We start from the raw sequence: 23,099 nt of genomic DNA on the forward strand, positions 1-23,099 counted from the left end.
ATAAAATGTTAAGCAGAAATGTTAACAGGAGACATGGTTATTTTGCTATGACAAAATTTAATCCAATTTGTCTTCTGTTTCTAAATTGGCTATTATTAAAGATAGGTCAAAAGAAAACCATCTTACATTTAATTATAAAAGAGGTCACTTCCCCAGTGAATTCTTCAAAAAAACTATTTGGAAGGATCAAACAATTACCTTTATATAATAACTTAGGGGCCCGGTGAACAAAGATTCATGCACTGGGGGTTGGTCCCTCAGCCCGACCTGCACCCTCTCCAATCTGGGAGCCCTCAGGGGAGCCTTCTTCAATCCAGGAATTTCTGTCTGTCTTTGCAATCATATGAGCGAATTGTCTGAGACCCCCAACCCAGTTTGATTTGTTACTCACAGAATAATAGAGGCATTTTTTTTTCCTTTGCTTCATTGGTGGAGATTTCCTGGAAGTTTTAGGGTATCTTCCCTTTAATATTTCCTAGGCATTCTGATTTTACTTATGTCTCTCACCTTTGCTTTCCCTCCATCCCCCACCGCAACAGTAACTTGCTCCAGGTTCACTTTGCTCTAGTGCAGTGATGGCGAACCTATGACACCCGTGTCAGAGGTGACATGCGAACTCATTTTTTTGGTTGATTTTTCTTTGTTAAATGGCATTTAAATATATAAAATAAATATCAAAAATAGAAGTCTTTGTTTTACTATGGTTGCAAATATCAAAAAATTTCTATGTGTGACACGGCACCAGAGTTAAGTTAGGGTTTTTCACCATCACTGATGGCGAACCTTTTGAGCTCGGCGTGTCAGCATTTTGAAAAACCCTAACTTAACTCTGGTGCCGTGTCACATATAGAAATTTTTTGATATTTGCAACCATAGTAAAACAAAGACTTCTATTTTTGATATTTATTTTATATATTTAAATGCCATTTAACAAAGAAAAATCAACCAAAAAATGAGTTCCCGTGTCACCTCTGACACGTGTGTCATAGGTTCACCATCACTGGTCTAGGAGATCCGTCTGCCACCAGAACTACGATTCCCAGCATTCCTGGTACTCCCCACGCTCTGGGCTTCCGCTTCAGGTCCTAGGGCTGCCACCAGAACTACTCTTCCAAAAATTCCTGGTGCTCCCCGCGCTCTTGGTTTTCCCTTCCTGCTCTGTCTCCGTCCTACGGCCTCCTACTCTGCCAAGTCCTCCAAGCCGCCAGCTCTCCCTCTCTGCTCTCCGTCTGGCGGCTTGGGGAGTCAAGTTCCCCAAGCTGCTCCACTCTCTGCTGGCTCTCCTGCTCTGCTCTCTGCCCAGCGGCTTTGGGGGGCATGGCTCCCTCGGTCACTGGGAGCGACTGAAGGAGCCACATCCCCCCAAGCTCCAGCTGTCCTCTCCACCCAGCGGCTTGGGGGAACGACCAAGGGAGCCATGTCCCCCCAAGCTGCCGGCTCTCCCACTCTGCTCTTTGCCCGGCGCCTGTGTATGCAAATTAACCCACCATCCTTGTAGGGTTAATTTGCATACTCACTCCTGATTGGCTGGTGAGTGTAGTGGAGGGACAGTCAATTTACATGTTTTTCTTTTATTGTATTGGATTTGTGGCATGATAAAAATACATTTAGAAATAACATGTTTTTGATCCATTATTTGTAATGTAAAAGATATAGAATTTATAATGGTAACAAATAAAAAACATCAGATATAATATTGCCAATATATGTTGTGGTAAATGTCATTAGCCAAGCCTGTCTTCTAGTACATTTTTCAATGGTGTGATAGTATTTATTTACCCTGTGCTATTAGAGAGTGAATAGTCACTAGCCTTCGATTTTCACATCAGTTGCAAAAAAAAAAAAGAAAGAAAAGAATTCTATTTTTCAGCCAGTCTGAAATTGAAATTGACTTATCTCAGAACTGTCAAAAATTTCTTTTACAAGAAGGTTTGCTTTGCAGAAACTATAAAGTAAGTGTCATTCATGATACTTGCATTCTATATTCATGCTGCAGGTCTATGGAAAAGAAATGTTAAAAAGCATCAGGAAGGCCTCAGAAAGGCCTAGCTGTCATGCTCTGTGCCCCTCCGGCTCCCTTTTTAGTCAGCTTCAGTGCTGTAGAAGTCAGAGGCTCTCTAGTTAAAACTGCCAACAAGGAAAAGAAGAATACTTGAAGAGTAGAATATCAGCTACTCTAGAACTTGTCTTTGCTAACAGGTCAGGCTGACACTTATTTTCCTGTGTTTAAAACGGGAACCTCTGTTTACATTCAAATTAAAAGAAGCATACAGTAAGTACTTGGGATTTACAAATTTGGAACTTATTCCAAGGAAACCTCCCAATAGGTGTACTTATAGAACAATATGTGTTCTATTCCAGATGAAATAAGAAAACAAGTAAGATTATGCAGAATCATTCCCTTAAATTTCAGTCTTCCATGACACAGTATTGCTCCTGTACCTCATTTAGATGAATTAAACTGCATTCCCTACATCACCAGCAGGTTGTACCAGATGCCAATTGATTTTACCAACACGAAACTGGTCACATTAATCCACAAGGACTGAGTCTTAAAAAACTACAAGTCCCAACACTTGTGACACAAACAAATAAACCCTGTTTTGTGTGTGTTCTTCCTATAATATAGGTAAATTCCACTTGGCAGAGTGGGGCGAGGGTGGGGTAGCAAGTTGCTACTATGTCTGCAGAGTGAAATCCTTCTCACGGCATACAACTCAATTCTCCAATACCCTTTTACTAAATGGTTTTCTTTTTCATCATCACATTCATTTCTAAGTGGAATGTAGTAACCAATAAGATTTTCAGAGAAACAGAGCTAGCTAAATGCAGTCTGTGTGTGAAATCCTGAGAGGCCATGAAAAACAAAGCCTTCTTCCCAGTAAAAAACTTCATTCTAAAGTAAGGATACTAATCCACCTGGGCCAGCACTTGGATCTGTGATTGGAGCACTTACCCAGGCAGACTCCAGAAACATTTAAATCACTCCAGAAACATTTCTATAGAAGTGTGTGCCTCCATTCCCTATGGTCTCAGCAAACCTCAGGATTACTGGTCAAAGTATCTCTACTTTTCCCATTGGAAGCACTTGCTGGTTCAGCCATCCCTGAAAACAGATATTTACTTTCTTAACCCTTCATTTTTTATCTAAATTCCATAACCCATGAAGGCAATTTTCTTCGCCCAAAAGTCACTTTCTAACTGGCCCACTTGGTCATCAACTGATGAGTGACTATCCCAATGGACACATCTCCTTGCCCTTGAACTGTTCAGCTGCTGCCTGCCTGTGTCCCTAGCCACTGACCTACATAATGAAACCAAATTGGTACATTACATACTCTTGAAAGCATTGATTCTTACATCTGATTGGTGTGTGCTGATGATTTCTGAATACGCCAGCAGCTAGGACTATGGTTTTCCACTATGAAAAGGGGCTAATAAAATGATAGGAAAGAAAAACACTTCTCTGCCTTTCCAAGCAGTGATTTAAACACCAAGATTGAAATCAAAATAAAAAAGTTCCAAATTAATTAATATGGAAATTACAAAACCATCAAAACTGCTGATGTCGTAAACAAAATTTGTCAACAGCCACTAAGAATTCATTAAAAGTAAATTTATTGTTTAAAAACAACTGTGCAACATGTGCTTTTCAAGCCATTTTTGAATCTGGTTTGTTGTTCATCTCTTCTCAGGCTTCAGTTTGGCAAGGCTGAACAAGAAACACGGTACAGACACACAGTTAGTACGCACAGGTAAGGGAAGAAGCAATAGTAAATTGTGTTTGTTATTCTCTCAACAGTCTAAAAGGTATAATCCAACTACAACATTAACTTTTTTAAAACATATTTTTTAATTGATTTCAGAGAGGAAGGGAGAGAGAGATAGAAACATCAGGGCATGTGCCCTGACTGGGAATCAAACAGTGACTTCCTGTTTCATAGGTTGATGTTCAACCACTGAGCCAATACCAGCTGGTATAACATTAACTTTTAAAATCTGATCATGTTCACTGTGTTCTGAAAACAATTATATTCTAAACCAAACAAGATTTTAAACTAAATGATCTATTTCTTCTTACAGAACTGAATAAACAATGCCGCAGGGACTCAGGTCATCATTTTAATTGGAGGATTCTATTTTAATAATGTGAATATTGCAACATTACTTTTGCTTGAGCTTCCATTGAGATAGCTATAGCTACCACAAAAGGACAACAGCACAAATAACCTGATATGTGCACAGTAAGGTCAGCTCTAAGAACCTTCAGTGCATGCAATTCTGGGACATTCAAATGATAATAATTCTGAGTTTTCAAGAAAAGCAATATCAAATTGCACTTACTCTAGGGCTGAAAAAAAGTATTTTTAAATGCTTAATATCTTGTTGATTATTCAAGTTGGAGATGGAAACAGGCAAAAACATGTTACTCGATAATGCTGTTATTGGAGGTCAAGGTTTGATCTCAGTCTGGGCACATGCCCGGGTTGCAGACTTGATCCCCAGTGTGGGGCATCCAGGAGGCAGCCAGTCAATGATTTCTCTCATCTTGATATTTCTATCTCTCTCTCCCTCTCCCTTCTTCTCTGAAATCAATTTAAAAAATAGTAATGCTGTTATTTTCATTTAAAAATGAACACATTTAAAACATTACACAATAGATACCTGTCTCTCTTTGGTGCCAATTTCATAAAATTGCAGAATTCTCAGAAATATTTTAGAGTATTAAATTTGAATAGCCAAGCATCTGAGAATCAAACATATACAGACTCAAAAGTACAGCTGGTCCCCCCACTCTGTACTTTGCACTCAGAATGATTGCATTAACAAATCATGTTACCTGTTCAGTAAGTACACACAGCTTTCTGAGCTACAAAGCCTCTTTAATTAAGGCAATAGGAGCTCCATACATGCAAAAGAAGATGTTGTATATTCAAGGAGAAATTCATACAAACATGACACACTTTATATTTGTTATTTGATTCCTTATAGATTTAAAACTTGCATTAAGGCAACTTTGCACTACATATACTCCATAATTTATAGACAGAATTCATATGACACAACATTCTTTCCCAGAGTTATCAATAATTAAATCCTTTTTGCCCCGGCCATATGGCTCAATGGGTTGGAATGTTGTCCTGTACACCAAAAGGTTGGGGGTTTGATTCCCAGTCAGGGCACCTAGGTTGCCAGTTCAATCCCTGGTCAGGGCATGCACAGGAGGCAATCAACTGATGTTTCTCTCTGTCTCCTCTCTTATCAATAAAAACATATCCTCAGGTGAAGATGAAAAAATATTTTAGACTAAAAACAAAAATAATTAAATCATTTTTGTGACTATCATTCAGTGTGTGAAACAGAAAACAACGTTATTTTTATATACAAATGAACTAAAATACCTGCTCAATGTTCCACAGCTTCCTCTCGTAGAATTTTAAAAATATGGTCCATCTATTAGGCCCTCATCAAATTTAACCCAAAATCACACATATACCCTATAGGGGTAGGAATAGAGTGTGTGGTTTGTTTGTTTTTTTCCAAGAGGTGTAGAGTGGGGGGTGGGGTTGAGGGGGGGAGGAGAGCCTGTGAGCCTATCTTCGAAGGAAAACACATTATTACTTTCTCAAGCAACTAAAGAGAAAAACCTTTTTCTATTATCTGAACCAAAACACAGAAACAAAATCATAACACACACACACACACACACACACACACACACACACACACCCTGCTTTGTAGTTTAGGCCAACTATGAGCAAGCTATACTTGAATCTCCTTACAAACTGTTCTAAAAAATCTATAGGCACATACACATTTCTATTAAGCTATTTAAAACCAACCTTGCTAAGGAAATCACATACTATTTAAAAGAACAAAGAGAAGGGAAGCGACAAATTTTAAAATCTTACTATTTTCCCTATGTTATTAAAAACACATAAAAGAATCAATCTGAGAGTCTATTAGTCTCAAATAATTAGATCCAGTAGGTATAAAAAGCAGTAAAAAATATTTTTAAAAAACTAATAATGCTTTAAAAGTCTTCTGAAATACTATGGAGATATAATAATGGTATGAAGAAATGACTGAGAGCCAAGAGTAAAACAAAAAGCTTATTTTATGTTTAATAAATTATTCTCAACTCATTTCCAAGGAGAGTGTTTGGTAAGCTTCAACCATTTCCCAGAGGGAGGGAGCACTGGTTTGCAGTCAGAAAGAAGACAGTCATGATCAAGAGAAGTAGACAAGATAGAACAACTCTGCTTAAGTCATATTCACATTCTCCATGGTGAGGGGAAGCCAAGTTTACTACCCCAAAATATGCCCCTTTTTAAGACATTATTTTAAGCTAGTTATTTTTAAGGAATGACAGAATCAGGAAAAACCTTTGGTCTTCCTCCTGTCTAAAAGAATTTAGATAGAGGACTTGCTCTAAAGGAGCAATTATCACAGATAACTATATTTTAATATGAACTAGTGTGATAGACAGGCAGGAACCTATCAAGAGCCATTTAGTCAGTCCTTTCTGTGTCCCACTGTTAAAGAGGCAGGTTCCATGTTCTTAGGGACCTCATATGTATATAGGTAATAAATCTGGTCATTTCCTCTTATTAATCTGTCTCATGTTAATTTTGTTCATTTCTCCAACTGGAAGAACTTAGAAGGGTAGCAGATAATTTATTTTTCCTCCCTATGTGGTATGGTGCTCTCCTGGGAGAAAAAGCTCAGTTTTGTGGAATTCACATACTTCCACGGTGTAAGTCCTCCCACATGGCTGATTTTAAGCTGGCAGCATGATGTCCCAGAGCTGAAGCCGAGAAGAGCACACCATATACAGTACTAGCACCATGCCAACACAATCAGTGTAAATAACCTCAGAAGCAGAGATTATAGTAAAATGCAATAAAATAATTAGGAAGTGCAGTTTTTGAGTATTTTATAGAACTTATTTAATTTTTTGTAATGATTGTATTTAACAACTGGTTGGCAAAAATCTCTAAAAATTGAACAACTGGCTTTCACAAGCCAGTGTAGGCTGACTCTAGCAGAGCATTTATATGTTATATACCCAGAAAAGTATAGACAGCTCTCATTTTCTTAACAGCCATTCTTAAATACTGGAAGAACACAAACTTAATTCTTAGAAAAAACTCTCAGCCCTGGCACCTAAACACAGAAGTTGATTTTCAAGAATACCCAGGCCTTCAGAGTATAAATGGGTCCACTTCCTCATCACAAAGCTGGTTATAGGTATAGGCTATAGAATTTGATCTAGAAAAAACATCATATAGTATTTCACAGAACTTGTAGCAAAAAGAAGGTTGGACTGTATTGTACTTCAGGGTCCCTTTGAAACAATATATATTTCCCTACGGCTCTGACACTCTCCACTCCTCTGGCCCTCAAAAGAAAACTCTACTATAAGGTCTCTCTGATTCTGGAGTTACAAGTTAAAAAAAAAAAGCATTTATAATTAAAATAATTTATAAACAAACTAAAAGTTTGCTTATTCTCTATTCCATGAGAATAACAGAGCACTGTGTCTATTAGATAAATGTTAGCTGATGAATAAAAACTAACAAGCCATTAGCTTTCAATAAGACTTCAGGATGAAACCCTGGAAATGTGACTGGGCTCCAAGTGGGCTCTGTAAGTCTCAGGGGACCCCTTTCATATTCTCTAATTTGAAGACAGTAGTATAAAATCTTCCATTTTTAATTGATAGGCAACCACCTTATTTCTGTGTGTTATGTAGCTGACCATTTATGAGCTGTCAGTTTGCATATAAGGAATGAAAAAACCCCTGGATAACAAAGAAACTGAAATAAAGTGTCAATTAAGGCAACTTCACCCCAAGTGTTCTTGGACATGGAATATAATGAAAAATGATGATCTGACTGAAAATGGATTCAGAAGGATCAGTATATAAGAAAAACTAATGTAAAACTAAGAAAAACCCAATGTTATGAGGCACTGGAGATGGAAATCCAATTGTATTTAAATTAAAACTGACAGGGCTAATAGATCAGGTTTTGTGTTATCTCCATCTATAGCTTACTTCTTTCATGCACTTAACTTAATCAGACATCTACAGAACATATCTATTGTGAAGGCAGGATCCTAAGTCCTCAATTTTGTAGGCTTGACATATCTATAATTCCTTAAGTTACTGAGGGCAAACTCAGGATCATCAATAAAAAATTTCTGTGAAAAGAAAAGCTCATTCACGTTTTCAATTAAAAAAGGTCAAAAGGAAGGGATTCATAATGTAGGATAACTACTTTTTGAAGAGTTGAATGATTATGCTGTATGTTTTCAAATTTAAAACATCATCATATGTTTAGGGGTTTAATTTATGGAACAATCAACTAATCTTTATATTGCACATTAAAGACCTGAATATTATTGTTCACATTAGATGAACAATTATGGAAGAGTTGCAGTGCCACTTAAGAAAAACTTGTCACTTTTATCGTGTGGCAATGATTTGTAAAGCATGATATGCTAAGTAATCCTATAATATAATTTAGGGACACAAAAACTTCTGTCAGAAAACAGCCAGAGACTACATTTAATTAAACTTTTACTATTGAAATAACATAAATTAAATTAATCAACACGGTTTAATTAAAGCTCTATTTGTAAGATTTTTTATTAGACTTGTTATTAATGAACGTTTAAATGCTACCTCTAACTTGAGCTCTATGTTAAATTTAAATAATGAACCATTGTTCATACTCACAAAAGAACAAACACTACCTTAACAGTCTTTTGTCTCAATGGGGCTGTTACTCTTATGCATAGCTAAGATATAGACTTGTCCCTCCTTCCTCTCTATAGTCATTTCCATAGTTGGCAAGATATCATCTCTAAGGTTGATAAAATGGTTTAAAATAACGAAAATGAAATCATTAAGAATACAGCAATGAAGTAGCTAAGACTGAAAAGAATTTTGGTTAACCTCAAACAATGTTTTCAAATTTGTGTTTTAGTATTTCTTATTAACCTCATACATATGTTGAGGAATGATCCAATTTGGGTTGGTAAAGACTTACCTGAACATGTCTCCTAGACCTTTCAGCATTCCCTTCTTGGCTTTCATTTTATCCTTTTCCTTTTCTCTATCTTTTTTCTTCTCTTTTCCAGTTTTATCCTTTCTCCTATTAATCTTATCTCCTTTCTCTTGGTTTCCATTCATTTGTCTTTCCAGAGAATATGAAGGCTGGTCACTGGCTGTGGACACAGACTCTCTCCCTGATCTTGAGCTTTCTTCTGTGTCTTCTTCCACTTGGAAGGAAACAAAAACAAAAAAAGATAAGGAATACAGTGAACCAAAGGAACAAAAATAAGGAAGCTAAAATATGTGTGAGGATTTTATTTTCCCACATGTTGTACTGTACAGTCCTGCTATTAACATGGGCTGCAGTGCTGTTTACTTTTGCATGGAATTAAAACTGAATATGTGATGTGGATGACTTCTATGCACATGTGTATCCCTATGGGAAAATGATGTGCCAATAGACTGAGAAAAGCTGCTTTTCAGTCAGGTGCTGATTTCCCTGGAGTAACATCTTACTTGACACAGAACATGTATTGCTGTGGGAATTGGCTGGTCCTCAGCACAGATCCGTAATGGTCCTTTTTACATATTTGCAAAATGAAAATAAGCAGTCCTTCCCCAAGTGCTTACACTCCTCCTGGGTAAGGATGAAGTGGATCCACTCTGGCCCCTCATTAATGGATTATACCACTCTCTAGTTAGCACACCAATGGTAGCACAAGAAATTGTCAGGCTCCCAAACATGTCTATTTGTCATTTCTACAAACAGGCTGGATCTTCACAGCCTCCGCAGCTTTTATTTATGTTTTTATTAAATAAGGCAACATCACAAGCAAATGGTACTACATCTTCTAATCCTAAATAATTTTGCATGTGAGTCTACACAATGGATGGAGTCATGAAAAGGTGTGATTCGATAACCTCATACTCCTCTGAACTTTGTAGATAAAAGCTGTACTTATAACAAGATTCCATCCTTTGAACCAACATTTCATAAGAATATGGTCCAATACCCCAAACTGTTTGCATTTGAAAGAATGACAAGTAACTTAGAGTGGGTTTCCACCTACCAAAAAAATCTTTCAGAATTTAAGTTGGGAAGCAATAGATATACATATTCAGCCATTCTCATTAGATCTTTTCTGAGATTAATTGCCTATGGTTTGGGGCTTTGTGTTACCCCTTGAATTCAGAGGTCATCTTTTTTTCTCCAGCAACAAACAAAGTATGAATCAATATTTTTAAGCTTCTTCTAATGTAGAGCCAAATAGAACAGTTAGGCCTCTTCCTCGTCTTTCACAAAGAACAGATCTCTAAATAAAGTAAATGTATCTTCAAGTGAAATTCAGTGAGGGGCACTTGTTAGCAATACACAATAACAAGAGTATAATAAGACATATTAAAACAAACTCAATATCTTAGTGTTATGCTACTAAACCCTCACGCATCTGAAAAGAGACTATCAAATGATGACATGAGTACAGCCAATTGATACTTTTATTAATGCCAGCTATTTACCATAATACTAAAATAATTCTTTTTGTTGACATGTTTGGTTAAAACAGGGGTCCTCAAACTACGGCCCGCGGGCCACATGCAAATACAAATATTGTATTTGTTCCCGTTTTGTTTTTTTACTTCAAAATAAGATATGTGCAGTGTGCATAGGAATTTGTTCATAGTTTTTTTTTAAACTATAGTCCGGCCCTCCAACAGTGTGAGGGACAGTGAGCTGGCCCCCTGTTTAAAAGGTTTGAGGACCCCTGGGTTAAAACATGAGCCAACATATTTCCCATTCTAGCTGGTCATACCCTAGGTCTAGCCAAAGAGTAAGAACATCACCGAGTCTAAATCCAGGCGGTACTCTGGAGGTCATTTAGACCAACTTCTTCCTCTAAATGCTGAGGAAACAGAAAGATCTGGGTCCAGCACACTCCCCGCCTGGGCATCTTTCTATTATGATATCCTTGTACAGTTGTACTTTAGCAAGACCTTCATGAATTTTTAGTCAACTCTGTTTGTGATTGCTAGATTCCATGCTTCATTCAGCATGTATTTCAGCAATCTATCAACCAGTCATTACACAGTCTTCCTAGAAGATAATTACAGCAGTCAGAAATATATTTCAGAAACCTGTTGTCAATCCTATGGTAACTGAATACTGTGATTTGTGGCTCACATTGATGAAATCACTCAAGAAGCAAGGTCAATTGTGCAGTGGCTCTAGGATGGGTTAGCAACTGTAAAAATGACTTCAGAAAGATTGACCTTTTTCTGTACTGAGTTATCTAAATGTGAGTCACTCTCTTCTTCCAATGAACATGGCAGGTTTTTAAAAAAAATTTTTTCTTTTACTCTTTTTCAACTAATGCATAAATAGAAATTGTGCAGATTTATTGGAGGAAGCCAGTTACAATTTTCAGATGGCCAATGCTAGTAAAAATCCATAGCCTTGCAAATAAATGCTGAGCTAAGGCTGTAATTTTTTGTGGTCTACATAGAGGAGGGAAAGAATATTCTGGCCTAGTGTCTCAAGAGCAGTGATGGCGAACCTTGACACGCGTGTCAGAGGTGACACGTGAACTCATTTTTTTGGTTGATTTTTCTTTGTTAAATGGCATTTAAATATATAAAATAAATATCAAATATATACATCTTTGTTTTACTATGGTTGCAAATATAAAAAAATTTCTATATGTGACACAGCACCAGAGTTAAGTTTTTCAAAATACTGACACACCGAGCTCAAAAGGTTCGCCATCACTGCTCAAGAGCTTGCTAATTATGTGAAGCAGTTTCAATGACAGCCCCCCAGAAGAATGTAAATATAGCTGTAGTAGGGCTGCAGCACCTTGTCAATACCCTTGATATGGCTATGCTCTGATTGCCAATCACTCCCTCAACCTTTTGCGAAATAGGTGTGGCCTCAACTTTGAGATAATTGACCAAATCACTATAAAACAATTCTCAAAAGTTCTTGGGAGCTACAAACCTAGGTCGGTTGGTATACTTAAACAGATGGATGGTAGTGGGTTTTCTAAACTTCACAACATGCAAAACTCCTTTTACCTATACTTCCATATCTCTTTGTAACAAACTTTTATTGTTGCACTTCACATATGTCTGTCTCCCACTCTCTAAGCTTCTAAAATGAGGAATGTCAGGCAGACAGCAACTGATCATAAAAGATTGTTTAAATCAAAGATTACTGGTACCTGACTCATGACTTTATCCCAACCACACAAGCATTTATGCAGTCTCTGGGTATTGCCATTCCTCTCGCGTCAGAACAATGCCCACTCTTCTCTAATAAACTGAAAAAACTGGCCAGACCCCAACTACAGTAACACCGGGAAGGCCCATTATACACTTGATTCTTGAACAACACAGGGTTTAGAGGCACCAACTTCCACATAGTCAAAAATCCACATGTAACTTTCACTCCCCCAAAACTTAACTGCTAATAGACTACTATTGACTGAAGCCTTACTGATACCATAAGCAGTCAATTTACAGCTTTTGTATAGCATATATTACATACTGTGTTACAATAAAGTAAGCTAAAGAAAAGAAAATGTTATTAAGAAAATCATAAGAGAAAATACACTTACAGTACTGTACTTATTTACTGAAAAACACCCACGTGTTAGTGGACCTGGGTAGTTGAAACTTACAATGTTTAAGGGTCAACTGTACTTGCTTCGGCTCTCATCAGTTTCTGGTATATTTTTATGATATTATTGCTAGTGCTGTATGTATTGTCTAATGGATTACACAACCTTCATCAATGTTTGAAACTATAAAAAAATGCGCCCAGTAAATGTAAATGACTTTGTCTTCCATAACAGCCATCACCATAACTCATGAATGCTAGTTCTCAGCCTGATAGTTGGCAGAAGTACAGGGGCATATGTCTGCTCTTGGCTTGGTAATAGAATAAAGGCAGAGCCATCACAACTAACTGTGCACTGAAGTTACATTTGTTGCCAATTCTTTTCATAATCACAGTAATTTTCTGGTGTATGTAATACCAATTATTTTATAAATTGGGTGAAACAGAGAAAATTAGTATTAAATCATTGATTAACTTTGGGTTTTATAAACACATTTGATAAAATAAAATATCCTAGCTCAGTTTCCTGCCCCAAGCCAGTGAACTATTTAAGATGATACTTGGACATTTGAGAATTGTTTATACTTAATTTGAACATTGTAAGTTTGATAATACATTATCACAGAAATTCTTCTGGGGGTGCACTTATTTCACTAATCCATTTGATGCTAACTAATTAAAAGTATTTAGCAATATGTAGCTTCATATGTACAAACATAAGATGTTCTTTTAAAGTATTGCATTACATATGTTTCAAAGTCTAAAATTATTTGATAGGGAAAAATAGGAATATCTCACTTTACCCTATAAGATTACTCTTTTAAAAACTTGAACTGGCTACACATGCTTAATTTATATATATATGTAAATATATATAATCATACTCAAGGTCCCTGATATACTAGTCAGGTTATTTTAAAGTTTTAAAATTATTTCTGTACATTTAATACTAGCTTTATAATAAGATACAACTCAACATTAATAAAATAAGAAACCATATAAATAATTTTTCAAGTAAGAAAACTACTGAGACTATATTAGCAACAAATGGCTTGATTTATGTGTTCACACAGAAAATTACAGTGCAAGAACTAACCATAAACCTACATTTAGATAATTTACTATTTAAGTGGTATATAAATTTTACAATTTTTCTCTTTAATTTTTCTTTTTACAGATTATTACCTTTCCCTTTGCAGAGAGCCTACACAAAGAAATATGATCTCCTTCCAAACAAATAGAAATTTCTATTTTTGATGAACATTTATGCCTATTCTAACTAACTCTATGCACTGAACTATCAGCTATTTTCCCATGTGATTACCTATAACAGATACTCTCAAGTTTCTCTTTTTAAAGAAGTTATAATGTGAAGCTGCTTATTTATCTTTAATGCAGCACACTCATTGTACAATTAAGACATTTAATTACCATGTTTTCAACAAATGCAAATAAAGCTCAATTAAAATTCTAGTCTGTGTTACAAATTAAGCTACTCAATTCTGCAAGGTATCCTGTTAGGACTGAGTCACCAAGAAGTTTAGAAAAAACTGGGCACTCATATGTTAATGATTATGGAAAAAATGACTTCAGATTTCAATTGAAACTCAAGGTTCTGTACCTTATACCATAAATAAATATTTCTATCTAGTCATCACAAACAATATATTGTCAAAAGCTGACTATGAGCCACATGGTCAATGATCTTCCCTACACCCTCACCATTAAGAAGCAATGCTATTGTTGATCTCTGCTGGTTGCTTATTCAAAACCCAATTTCCCTTTCTTCTTCCTAATGGGACTCTGACTGTGTTCAGGAATGCAATCTAGCTCCAAAGGGTAAATCCATTATAAAGTTTACATGAGCCTAACTTATTGATTTATTAGCCCAGTGTTATTATTACCCAGAATGACCGTATTAATCTGAACGGACATATTCCATGCTTGGGAAGATGGCTCACTCCCTTCTGTTGGATATGAATAAGAAAGTAAAACGCCTCTGCTATTACCCTCTGGATTGTGAACAGTACAACCAAAGGGGCAGAAAGATGTTGGTCTTTGATAACAAAGCTAAGGCTGCGGAATCAATAATCCCTGAAACTGCCCAACTAACTCTAGAATTCAGTTATGTAAGACTGTATTTTCTAATGGTGCAAAGTGTTCTGAATTGGATTTTCTATTGAATGCAACTAAAAGCACCCTAATAAGTACATTATATAAATCAGACTTTACAGCAACTTTGAAATATCTACAATGCTATTTATCACAAGTGTAAGATTTAACAGTGCATGTCACTATAGGCAGCTCTGACAATTTTACTATAATTAAATAATTTGTTCAGATTTTTTACTAGAGTTCAATGAATTGTTCAATAGGTGTAAACAGAAGAATACAAAATAAAAATGATAGCATTACTTCTTATTCATTAGTAAACAAGTATTCCCCTCTGCAGGCACAGCCCAAAGAAGCATCCTTAAATATTTGTTGAGTGAATGAAAGAGAGAACAAAAAGCCAACCATGTGAAAACTATTCTTTATTACTTCCGATTTATAAAGAACAGTGCATGAAATCCATGCACATTAGAAGGGGATTAATTAGAGGAAACATTTTAATATTGCTATTTGCCCTTTCTCTATAATAGAAGTGTCAGAGATGAAAGAAAATTATCAAAATGTATACAAAAATTTTCCTCCTGTCAGAGTCTGGGTCGTGCTGCGGGACCCAGAGTCAAGTCCCCATCCACCCGTGGCGCCTCAAAATTGCGTGAGACCCAGACCCAGACAGCCCCACCCTTGTCAAGCCCTGCCAGGCAGAGGGGCGCAGCCTCAGGTCCCCTGGCCCAGCACTGGGCGGGGGGCACAGTCTCAGGACCCCCATCAAGCCCCGCTGGGTGGGGGGCACAGCCTCAGGTCCCCTGGCGCTGGGATGGGAGGGCCCGGCCTGAGGTCCCTTGGTCCAGGGTGGGGGGAGCAGCCTGAGGTCCCCCGGCCCAGCACCAGGACAAGGGGCGCACCTTGAGGTTCCCCGTCAAGCCCTGCCGGGTGGGGGGGCGCAGCCTGAGGTCCCCTGTCAAGCCCCACTGGGCGGGGGCGCAGCCTCAGGTCCCCTGCCCTGGCCCAGCGCCACGCAGCCTCAGGTCCCTGCTGATTGCTCGTTAAGGGAACTCGGCCTCCGCTGTGGGTGCAGCTATCTTGTGTTATGGAAACGCCACCTCCGCTGTGGGCACTGCCATCTTTGTGATGGTCAATTTGCATATTCCCTCTTTATTAGATAGAATTACCCCCAATACTGGAAATACTTAATGATAGAAACAAGTATTTTTGAGTAATTTATAATTTACTTTGGAAGACAAAGGATTCAACATAATAATTATAAACAGGATGACACAGTCTTCAGAATCTATCTTCATAAAACAAAACTTAAAATAATTAAGTTAAAATAAGACATTAGTAATGGAAAATTTCACTATACTTAGCAAATCCACTGATTACTACTAACTTCTATTGATAAATGTTAAATAAAACACAATGTAACAAAAATAAGTGAGGACTAGACTTCTGGGCAATGCAAAGTCCTGTGTAGAATTTGAAAACTTTGGAGATATATTATTTTTGTTTTTTATTTTAGTTGAATATTTTGACTTTGGAAAAGGAGGAAACATGTAGAAAATGAACAGCTAGTGATACAGATGGTGTCCGATAACAGGGTCTGCTTTTCTGGACTCTGACTTTTAACATTAGAATGATGAACTACTGACAATGGAAAAACTCAGCTTTTTTAGAACACTATTAAAAAAAGAACCCATACACACAAACCTGGTATGAAATATGAAGAATTAAGAAGCTTTTATGCTTAAATGTGGGGTAGAAATAATAACTGAAGAACCAAGAGTATGAGCATGAAAGAAAAAAAAAGATATGAAAGAACTGGGTGATATTTATCCATTGATAAATATAGAAGAGGTTTCATCAACTGGAGGAAAGTTCAAAAAAATAATTACTAAGACATTCTATTCTAAAAGTACATTTATATATCTCAGTTTATGTTGGGTTGGGACTATGTGGGAAGATAAAAACAGTAAGATCACTCTCTCAAAGAATGTTACAGTTATTACCATAAACGATTCTTCACTTCTACTCTACAGTCTAAACTTCTCTATAATGCTTTCTCCAAATGAACCAGGTAAAATGCTCAGGAAGATATTGGTAGAATAACACCTCCATTATTTCACCTTTCCCAAGAGAGGGCTGCAGAACAAGTACAATGAGGGTAACACCCTCAATTTTCTGAATCATTGCAAAATTGCTTTTGGTATCCAGCCAATTTTTATACTCAATGATGGTCCACAATGGATATGGTTTCCAGTCCATGGGGACAATGTACATGGAAGCTGAAGGCTTTCCTTTCAACAGACAGAACTGAGTGGTTACATAATCAAAATGGTAGCATTCATAATAACCCTGCTATTGAAACTGAAATTTTATTTTATCAAAGGAGTGAGCTTGGTGTCAAATTTATGTTTTAACATTATACAAATATTAGTAATAGTGTCAAGGAAAGACATTCCAGGTCACTGCTATGACTTTGTTAAGTGGAAAAACAAAACAAAATAAATAACAAAAATTTACAAATGTGATAAATAGTAAATGGTTAGCAATACCCTATTTTGATATTTATTGAGAATTCAAAATGGCTGTTCCCCCTAGTCCAATGCTCTTAAATCCCATGCCACCCAATCCATATAGGGCACCCACAAAAATTTCCTGATTAAGAAAAGTGTACATAGTAAAACCTCAATATAAGAGACTAATTCTGGGAGGGAGAGTCTATTAAAGCTGAAAGTCCATTGTATAACAAAGTAGGCTTTCTGAATGCATATGTTAAATAATTGACAAATTAGTATACCTATTTTTACTTATGTAGACACGTTTGTATAATTAAAATTAAGTATGTATGAAAAGTTTAATTTTACAGAAAAGTTTTCTATATGTATTACTGTAATTTTTAATTTATACTGAACAATGCGTGCATTCACCAGTCACCATGAGTAAACAAATGCACACAACTGGGGCGTGGCTTAGCGCATGTCAGAACATGGGCCTGCATGCCTTAAAACTGCTACAGAAAATCACATCGACAACAGAACCAACTACCACGTGGGATGTGTTGTGATCACGTGCTAATCATTTGCCGAACATTTAAGTATGTAGACTGTAGTTGTAGATATGGAATATTTATGTCGGAAAAATTACTAGTGTTTTATCCCAACACATGGCCTATTTGCTAAAATATGTTAAAAATAACAGTAATTAATAACAAAAAAATAACCTGTTAATTTAATTATAAGAAAATCTTGTTTAAAAGCATTTTAAAATTAACAGGGTGTTAATTTTCACATTAGACATATGGACCAGAAATTTTGTTCCTTAAATCTGGTTTGTTAAATCGAGATCCACAAAATCGAGGGTTTACTATACTACTGTTTCAGACACTAGATTCTATATAATCACTTAGGGCTCTAGAAAGTCAAGGGAACCCTGGCCAGTGTTGCTCAGCTGGTTGGGCATAGTCTCCTGAGCCAGGACACATGCCTAGGTTGCAGCAGGGTCCCTGGTGGGGGTTGTGCAGGAGGCAGCCTATCAATGTTACACTCTCACATCCATGTTTATTTCTTGCTCTCCCTCTCTCTTCCTCTCTCTCTAAAAATCAATTTTTAAAAAAGTCAAGGAAAAACTAGGTTATTTAGAAAAAGGCTCCTTGAAGAAGAAAGAAGGTCTAATGTACACATGAAAAGAGGAAAGTTTGAGGGCAGTAAGAAGATACACCTCACTGAAAGTGCATGGTTTGGGCAAGAATGTGCATGGAAGCTTGGGGGACTGAGAATAAGAATGTGATTATAGCCCTAGCCAGTTTGGCTCAGTGGATGGAGCTTCAGCCTGCAGACCAAAGGGCCCCAGGTTCAATTCCAGTCAAGGGCACATACCTTGGTTGCAGGCTCCTCCCTGGCCCAGGCCCAGGCCCAGGGACCATGCAGGAGGCAACCATGTATTTCTCTCACATCGATGTTTCTCTCTGTCTTTCCCTCTCTCCTTCACTCTCCCTAAAAAAAAATCAATGAATATCCTTGGGTGAGGATTAAGAAAACAAAACAAAATTGAAAAAATGTGATTATAGAGCTCACTCAGCAAATTGAAAGACAGTAGAGCCAGTTAGGAGATCCTAACCATAACCTCAGTATTATATAATGAGGAATTGGACTAGATTGGACAGAAGGAGTGAAATTAGGGGGGAAATTTCAGAAAGCTTGGTAATGGAGTGACTACGCAATGAGATAATTATTCTAAGTTTCTGAGCCTGGAAGTGCTAATGAGAAAAATCACATCATCATCGTCCATTTTCGTATGAGAGATGCTAAGGGTGTAAATGCAGTTTCTCCCTTTCCTCCAGCATTGCGAAGCATCATTACTCACCTGGGTTATTGTATCACTATCATATAACTGATCTTGCCACCAACACTGCTACTTACATCCCATCCTTGATAATCCATCCTTGATCTCATGGCCCCAACAATCATATTCTTTTACTTGATATTCTTCAAATGCTCTTTATCTTCCTTAGAGTAAAACAAGTAATTTAAACTATGCCATCAGTGATCTGTTCTCCACCTACATGTGAAATCCCATTCCTCACTATGTCTTCACCTGCACTATACACATTAACCTAATAGACCTGCAGCAGTCCAGAGATGCTCCCTGTGCACCCTATTGAAGACCACTCAAGTAATAGCACTCATCTCAGCCAACACCTCTTCTAGGAAACATTCTCCCCTTACTTCCCTCTCCACTCTAATTCCAGAGGCTGAACCCTTTGGTGCCATGGTAACTGTGCATTACAATGTTCCTTAATTACACTGCTTCTCAATGTTGGTTTATCCACTGGGTTGAATCACCCCTGACCCCTCAGGAATTTAGAGGCTAAATATCAGATCTTAGAGGCACTTAAGCACATTTAACTAATTTAAAGTGGTTTTAATGTAATTGTCTTTCCCATTTGGAAGTTTAATATTGTAGAAAAATCATAGGACTGAGAATCAGAAGGTAAGCATTCTATGACTTAATTCCTAAGTAAGACCTTGGTCAACTATTTAAATATGTTTTTCTTATCAAGAAAATGGTGAAGGTGAGGAGTCTGTAATTCATACACTTCAGATGTGATTTTTCCCTGTACGTTATAGCTTCAGTTACTTTTCACCTGCAAAAGGAATGGAACATACATACTGCATTCAAAAACTTCCCAAAACTAATCAAGGCTGCTTTTCTTAAACTGCAGATGATTTTTAAGTATACAAATTGACATCAAAAGATAAAATAGGTTCTCTTATTCCTAACATTTCAGAAAAAAACCTTTTATAGATCAATATCCATCAATACTTATTAAAATAATAACCAAATAGAAAATATTTTACAAAGTTCTCTGACTTTGATACCTAGTCCCTGATTTCTTCAACATATTTGCTATATCTGAAGGCTCTGCTCAACATAAAATTAGACTTAGCTTACATTATTTTTGCTCAAATAGGTAGTAATCAAAGGTGGCTAGAAGTGAGCAGAACCCTGAGTAGAAAATCTGAGATATCAAATGCAATATGCTATCTTGTAGCTAATAAAACAAACAATAATTCACTAGGAAGCTATCATATTAGCTGATTTACTAATGTAGTAAATTTAATTTCTTGAAATCTCATACTGCTAACCTAAGTTATGTATATTGTAGAACAATGTTTTTTCTTTCTCCTAATGAAAGTACCATAAGAAAGTACGTAAGCTACTCAAAAGCAATTTATCTCTATGTTCTAAGGTATACGGGTTTTCACATTTAAAATTCTAAGCTAGATATATCTTAAAATCAATAGGTATAATTACTAGGATAGTATTGGGTTTTGTTGTGTTTCACCTCCTTGACCCCAACAAAAACAGTTCCCAATTTTTAATTGAGAAAAAATAGAACTACATATTTTTCTTTTTTAAAAATATATTTTTATTGATTTCAGAGAGGAAGGGAGAGGGAGAGAGAGATAGAAACATCAATGATGAGAGAGAGTAATTGATCAGCTGTCTCCTGGAGGCCCACTACTGGGCATTGAGCCTGCAACCCTGGCATGTGCCCTTGACTGGAATCGAACCTGGGACCTTTCAGTCCGCAGGCCAACGCTTTATCCACTGAGCCAAGCCAGCTAGGGCAGAACTACATATTTTTCAAAAAGAAAACAAAGAAATGTTATTGCAAGCATTTTCTCGGGAGCAACAGAAATTGATTAATTATGGGGGATGCGGAAGCCATTTGCTGAGAGCCAGGCAGGGTATGTAATTTGCATAAAAGAGGGAACAGATTGTATATGCCTTGACCTGTCAAACATGGCTACGACCTTAGAGATAATGGGTCCCAGGGCACAAAGCTCCATCTTGATCCAGACGAACATACAACATGGAAAGGCCAGATGGATTAAATGAGAGATTAAAACACTGACTTCTGCCATCGCCATGGGAAGAGCATAAGTGTTACAGAAGATGACAGATACCAGATACCACATGGATCCTGCCCCTGTCTTTTGGCCCCCCGTGTTGTGCCAATGCCATAATTTCAACACTGCTGAGAAGAGACAAGCCTGTTTAGAGCCATGAAATGTAGCCACCGGGGAGATGCACAACCCAAGTGACAAGAACAATCAATGGTACCCATGCCTAAGATGAAAAGGGCTCAGTAAGGGAAGAAAACAAAGTCTGCCTACACCACCCAGCCTGGACTCCCTCCTTATGCAGCTTTTCAACTGGCCCTCCCCATCCCAATGTTTCCAGGGTGTGCTACCTTCATCCTTACAAGATGTCCTGGATGACAAAAAAATGCTCTGCTCAGACAGTGGTCCTTTCAAAGCAACCTTCAATAGTGATCGCACTTTCATTTCAACAGGTGGTTGCAACTGTCATACCACCTTATAAGGAAGCACACTCTGTCAGAGTCCTACAGAGCACAGACAATGGCAGGACACTGGGCACACGGCAAGGGTCATGTTGCAAGGCAGGGATGCAGGAGCACAACCAGAAATGGGAACACAGATGCTGGCAGGGCCTAGCAACAGGAAGTGTGCTGTGAGACTCTACAAGCCAGGTTCGGAAAAGGAAGAGCTAGCTGAGCTGACTTCTTTCTCATGATTGGAGCAATGAAACACCTTTTTCTTTCTAGTTACATGTGAAGGTGACAGCCTAATGACTACAAGCAGTAAAACAAACCTTGACAGATTATAGACATATATTCTATATATGTGTGTGTGTGTGTGTATATATATATATATATATATTTTTTTTTTTTTAAAGAAAAAAAGTTTGCTGAGGTATTGAGGTCAGTGACATGCAGGTCCAGTGTGGGAGCACAAACAGAAACAGCAAAATGTCACGACCATTCCATATACTGCATTCTGAAAGTGCCCCTCTCTCCCTCTCCCTTTCTCTCTCAGGCATACAATGGTGCTAGTTATATAGGGGCTCACTTTCTGATATAACAAATATGCACTGAATCCTACAATTTCCCAAGCCTTGTGCTTGGTTCTGCAGGGATAAAATGGACATAATGATGTACTCCTTCATGGACCTTACAGAAGTGAGAGAGGATAGCAAGCAGGACTTAGGGAGGTAACTGACAAGTATACATAGAATTATGAAATGGGAAAACTAGAAGGGACTTCAGAAACCATCTAAACCAGAGCTTTTCAAAATTTTTATGAATAGCAGCAAACTACCTTTTATTAAAATTCAAATTTATAAAGAACCACAATGTATTAAAAGTGGTTTAAAAAACCCACAACTGTCAAGACAGAGAAGTGGTGGCAGCAAGGGAGGCATGAAGCCTTTGTAGAGTCCAACTGCTTAGCCTCTCATTTACTTCCTGATTGTCCCCAAAGCACTGAGGGGCTCCTCCTGACCAGATGTCACCATACACAACCTGAAAATCAGTGACTTAGCTGTCCAAATCTTCAGTTTCACAAGTGAGAACATTAAAGCTCACGGATTTTAAATGGCTTGACCAAAATTCCAAGCTGGTTAGAAGAATGTAGACTAGGATGCAAATCATCTGAACTCCAGGTCAGTGTTTGCACCACTCTATTAATTAAATTTCAACAATTCAAACTGCAAATATTAGAAATGTATGATAGTTGCCTTTCATTTGCCATCCAAAATTCAGAAGACTGGTCTGTTCAAATCAGACTTTGGAAAACAGGGTACTTTGTAGTTGTAAGTGCTCATGTTACAAGTAACATTGCCAGTCTTGTCCAGAATTTACTTTGGGCTCAGAAATTGTAATTAGTCTATTTACTTTTTTTGGTATTGATGATAGTTGGATGAATAAGCTTTAATATAATATTCATAAAT

At 37.3% G+C, this 23,099-nt stretch overlaps 1 protein-coding gene across 23 annotated transcripts in view; it reads right to left on the bottom strand.

Moving 5' to 3' along the window:
* Positions 1–23,099, bottom strand: part of PARD3 (par-3 family cell polarity regulator) — a 798,768-nt gene that overhangs the window by 239,808 nt on the left and 535,861 nt on the right. For 21 of the 23 annotated variants that reach the window (XM_070429321.1, XM_070429362.1, XM_070429354.1 and 18 more), the window contains one exon: positions 9,057–9,288. In XM_070429321.1, the coding sequence (XP_070285422.1) occupies positions 9,057–9,288 (232 nt within the window). Of the gene's footprint in view, positions 1–3,601; positions 3,713–9,056; positions 9,289–23,099 lie in introns of those variants that run through there. The other 2 variants (XM_070429441.1, XM_070429397.1) reach the window with 1 other exon arrangement.

This window comes from Myotis yumanensis, unplaced genomic scaffold (assembly GCF_028538775.1).
Source record: "Myotis yumanensis isolate MYYU_CA2020_CCGP unplaced genomic scaffold, mMyoYum1.0.hap1 SCAF_1, whole genome shotgun sequence".
Classification (NCBI taxonomy): domain Eukaryota; kingdom Metazoa; phylum Chordata; class Mammalia; order Chiroptera; family Vespertilionidae; genus Myotis; species Myotis yumanensis.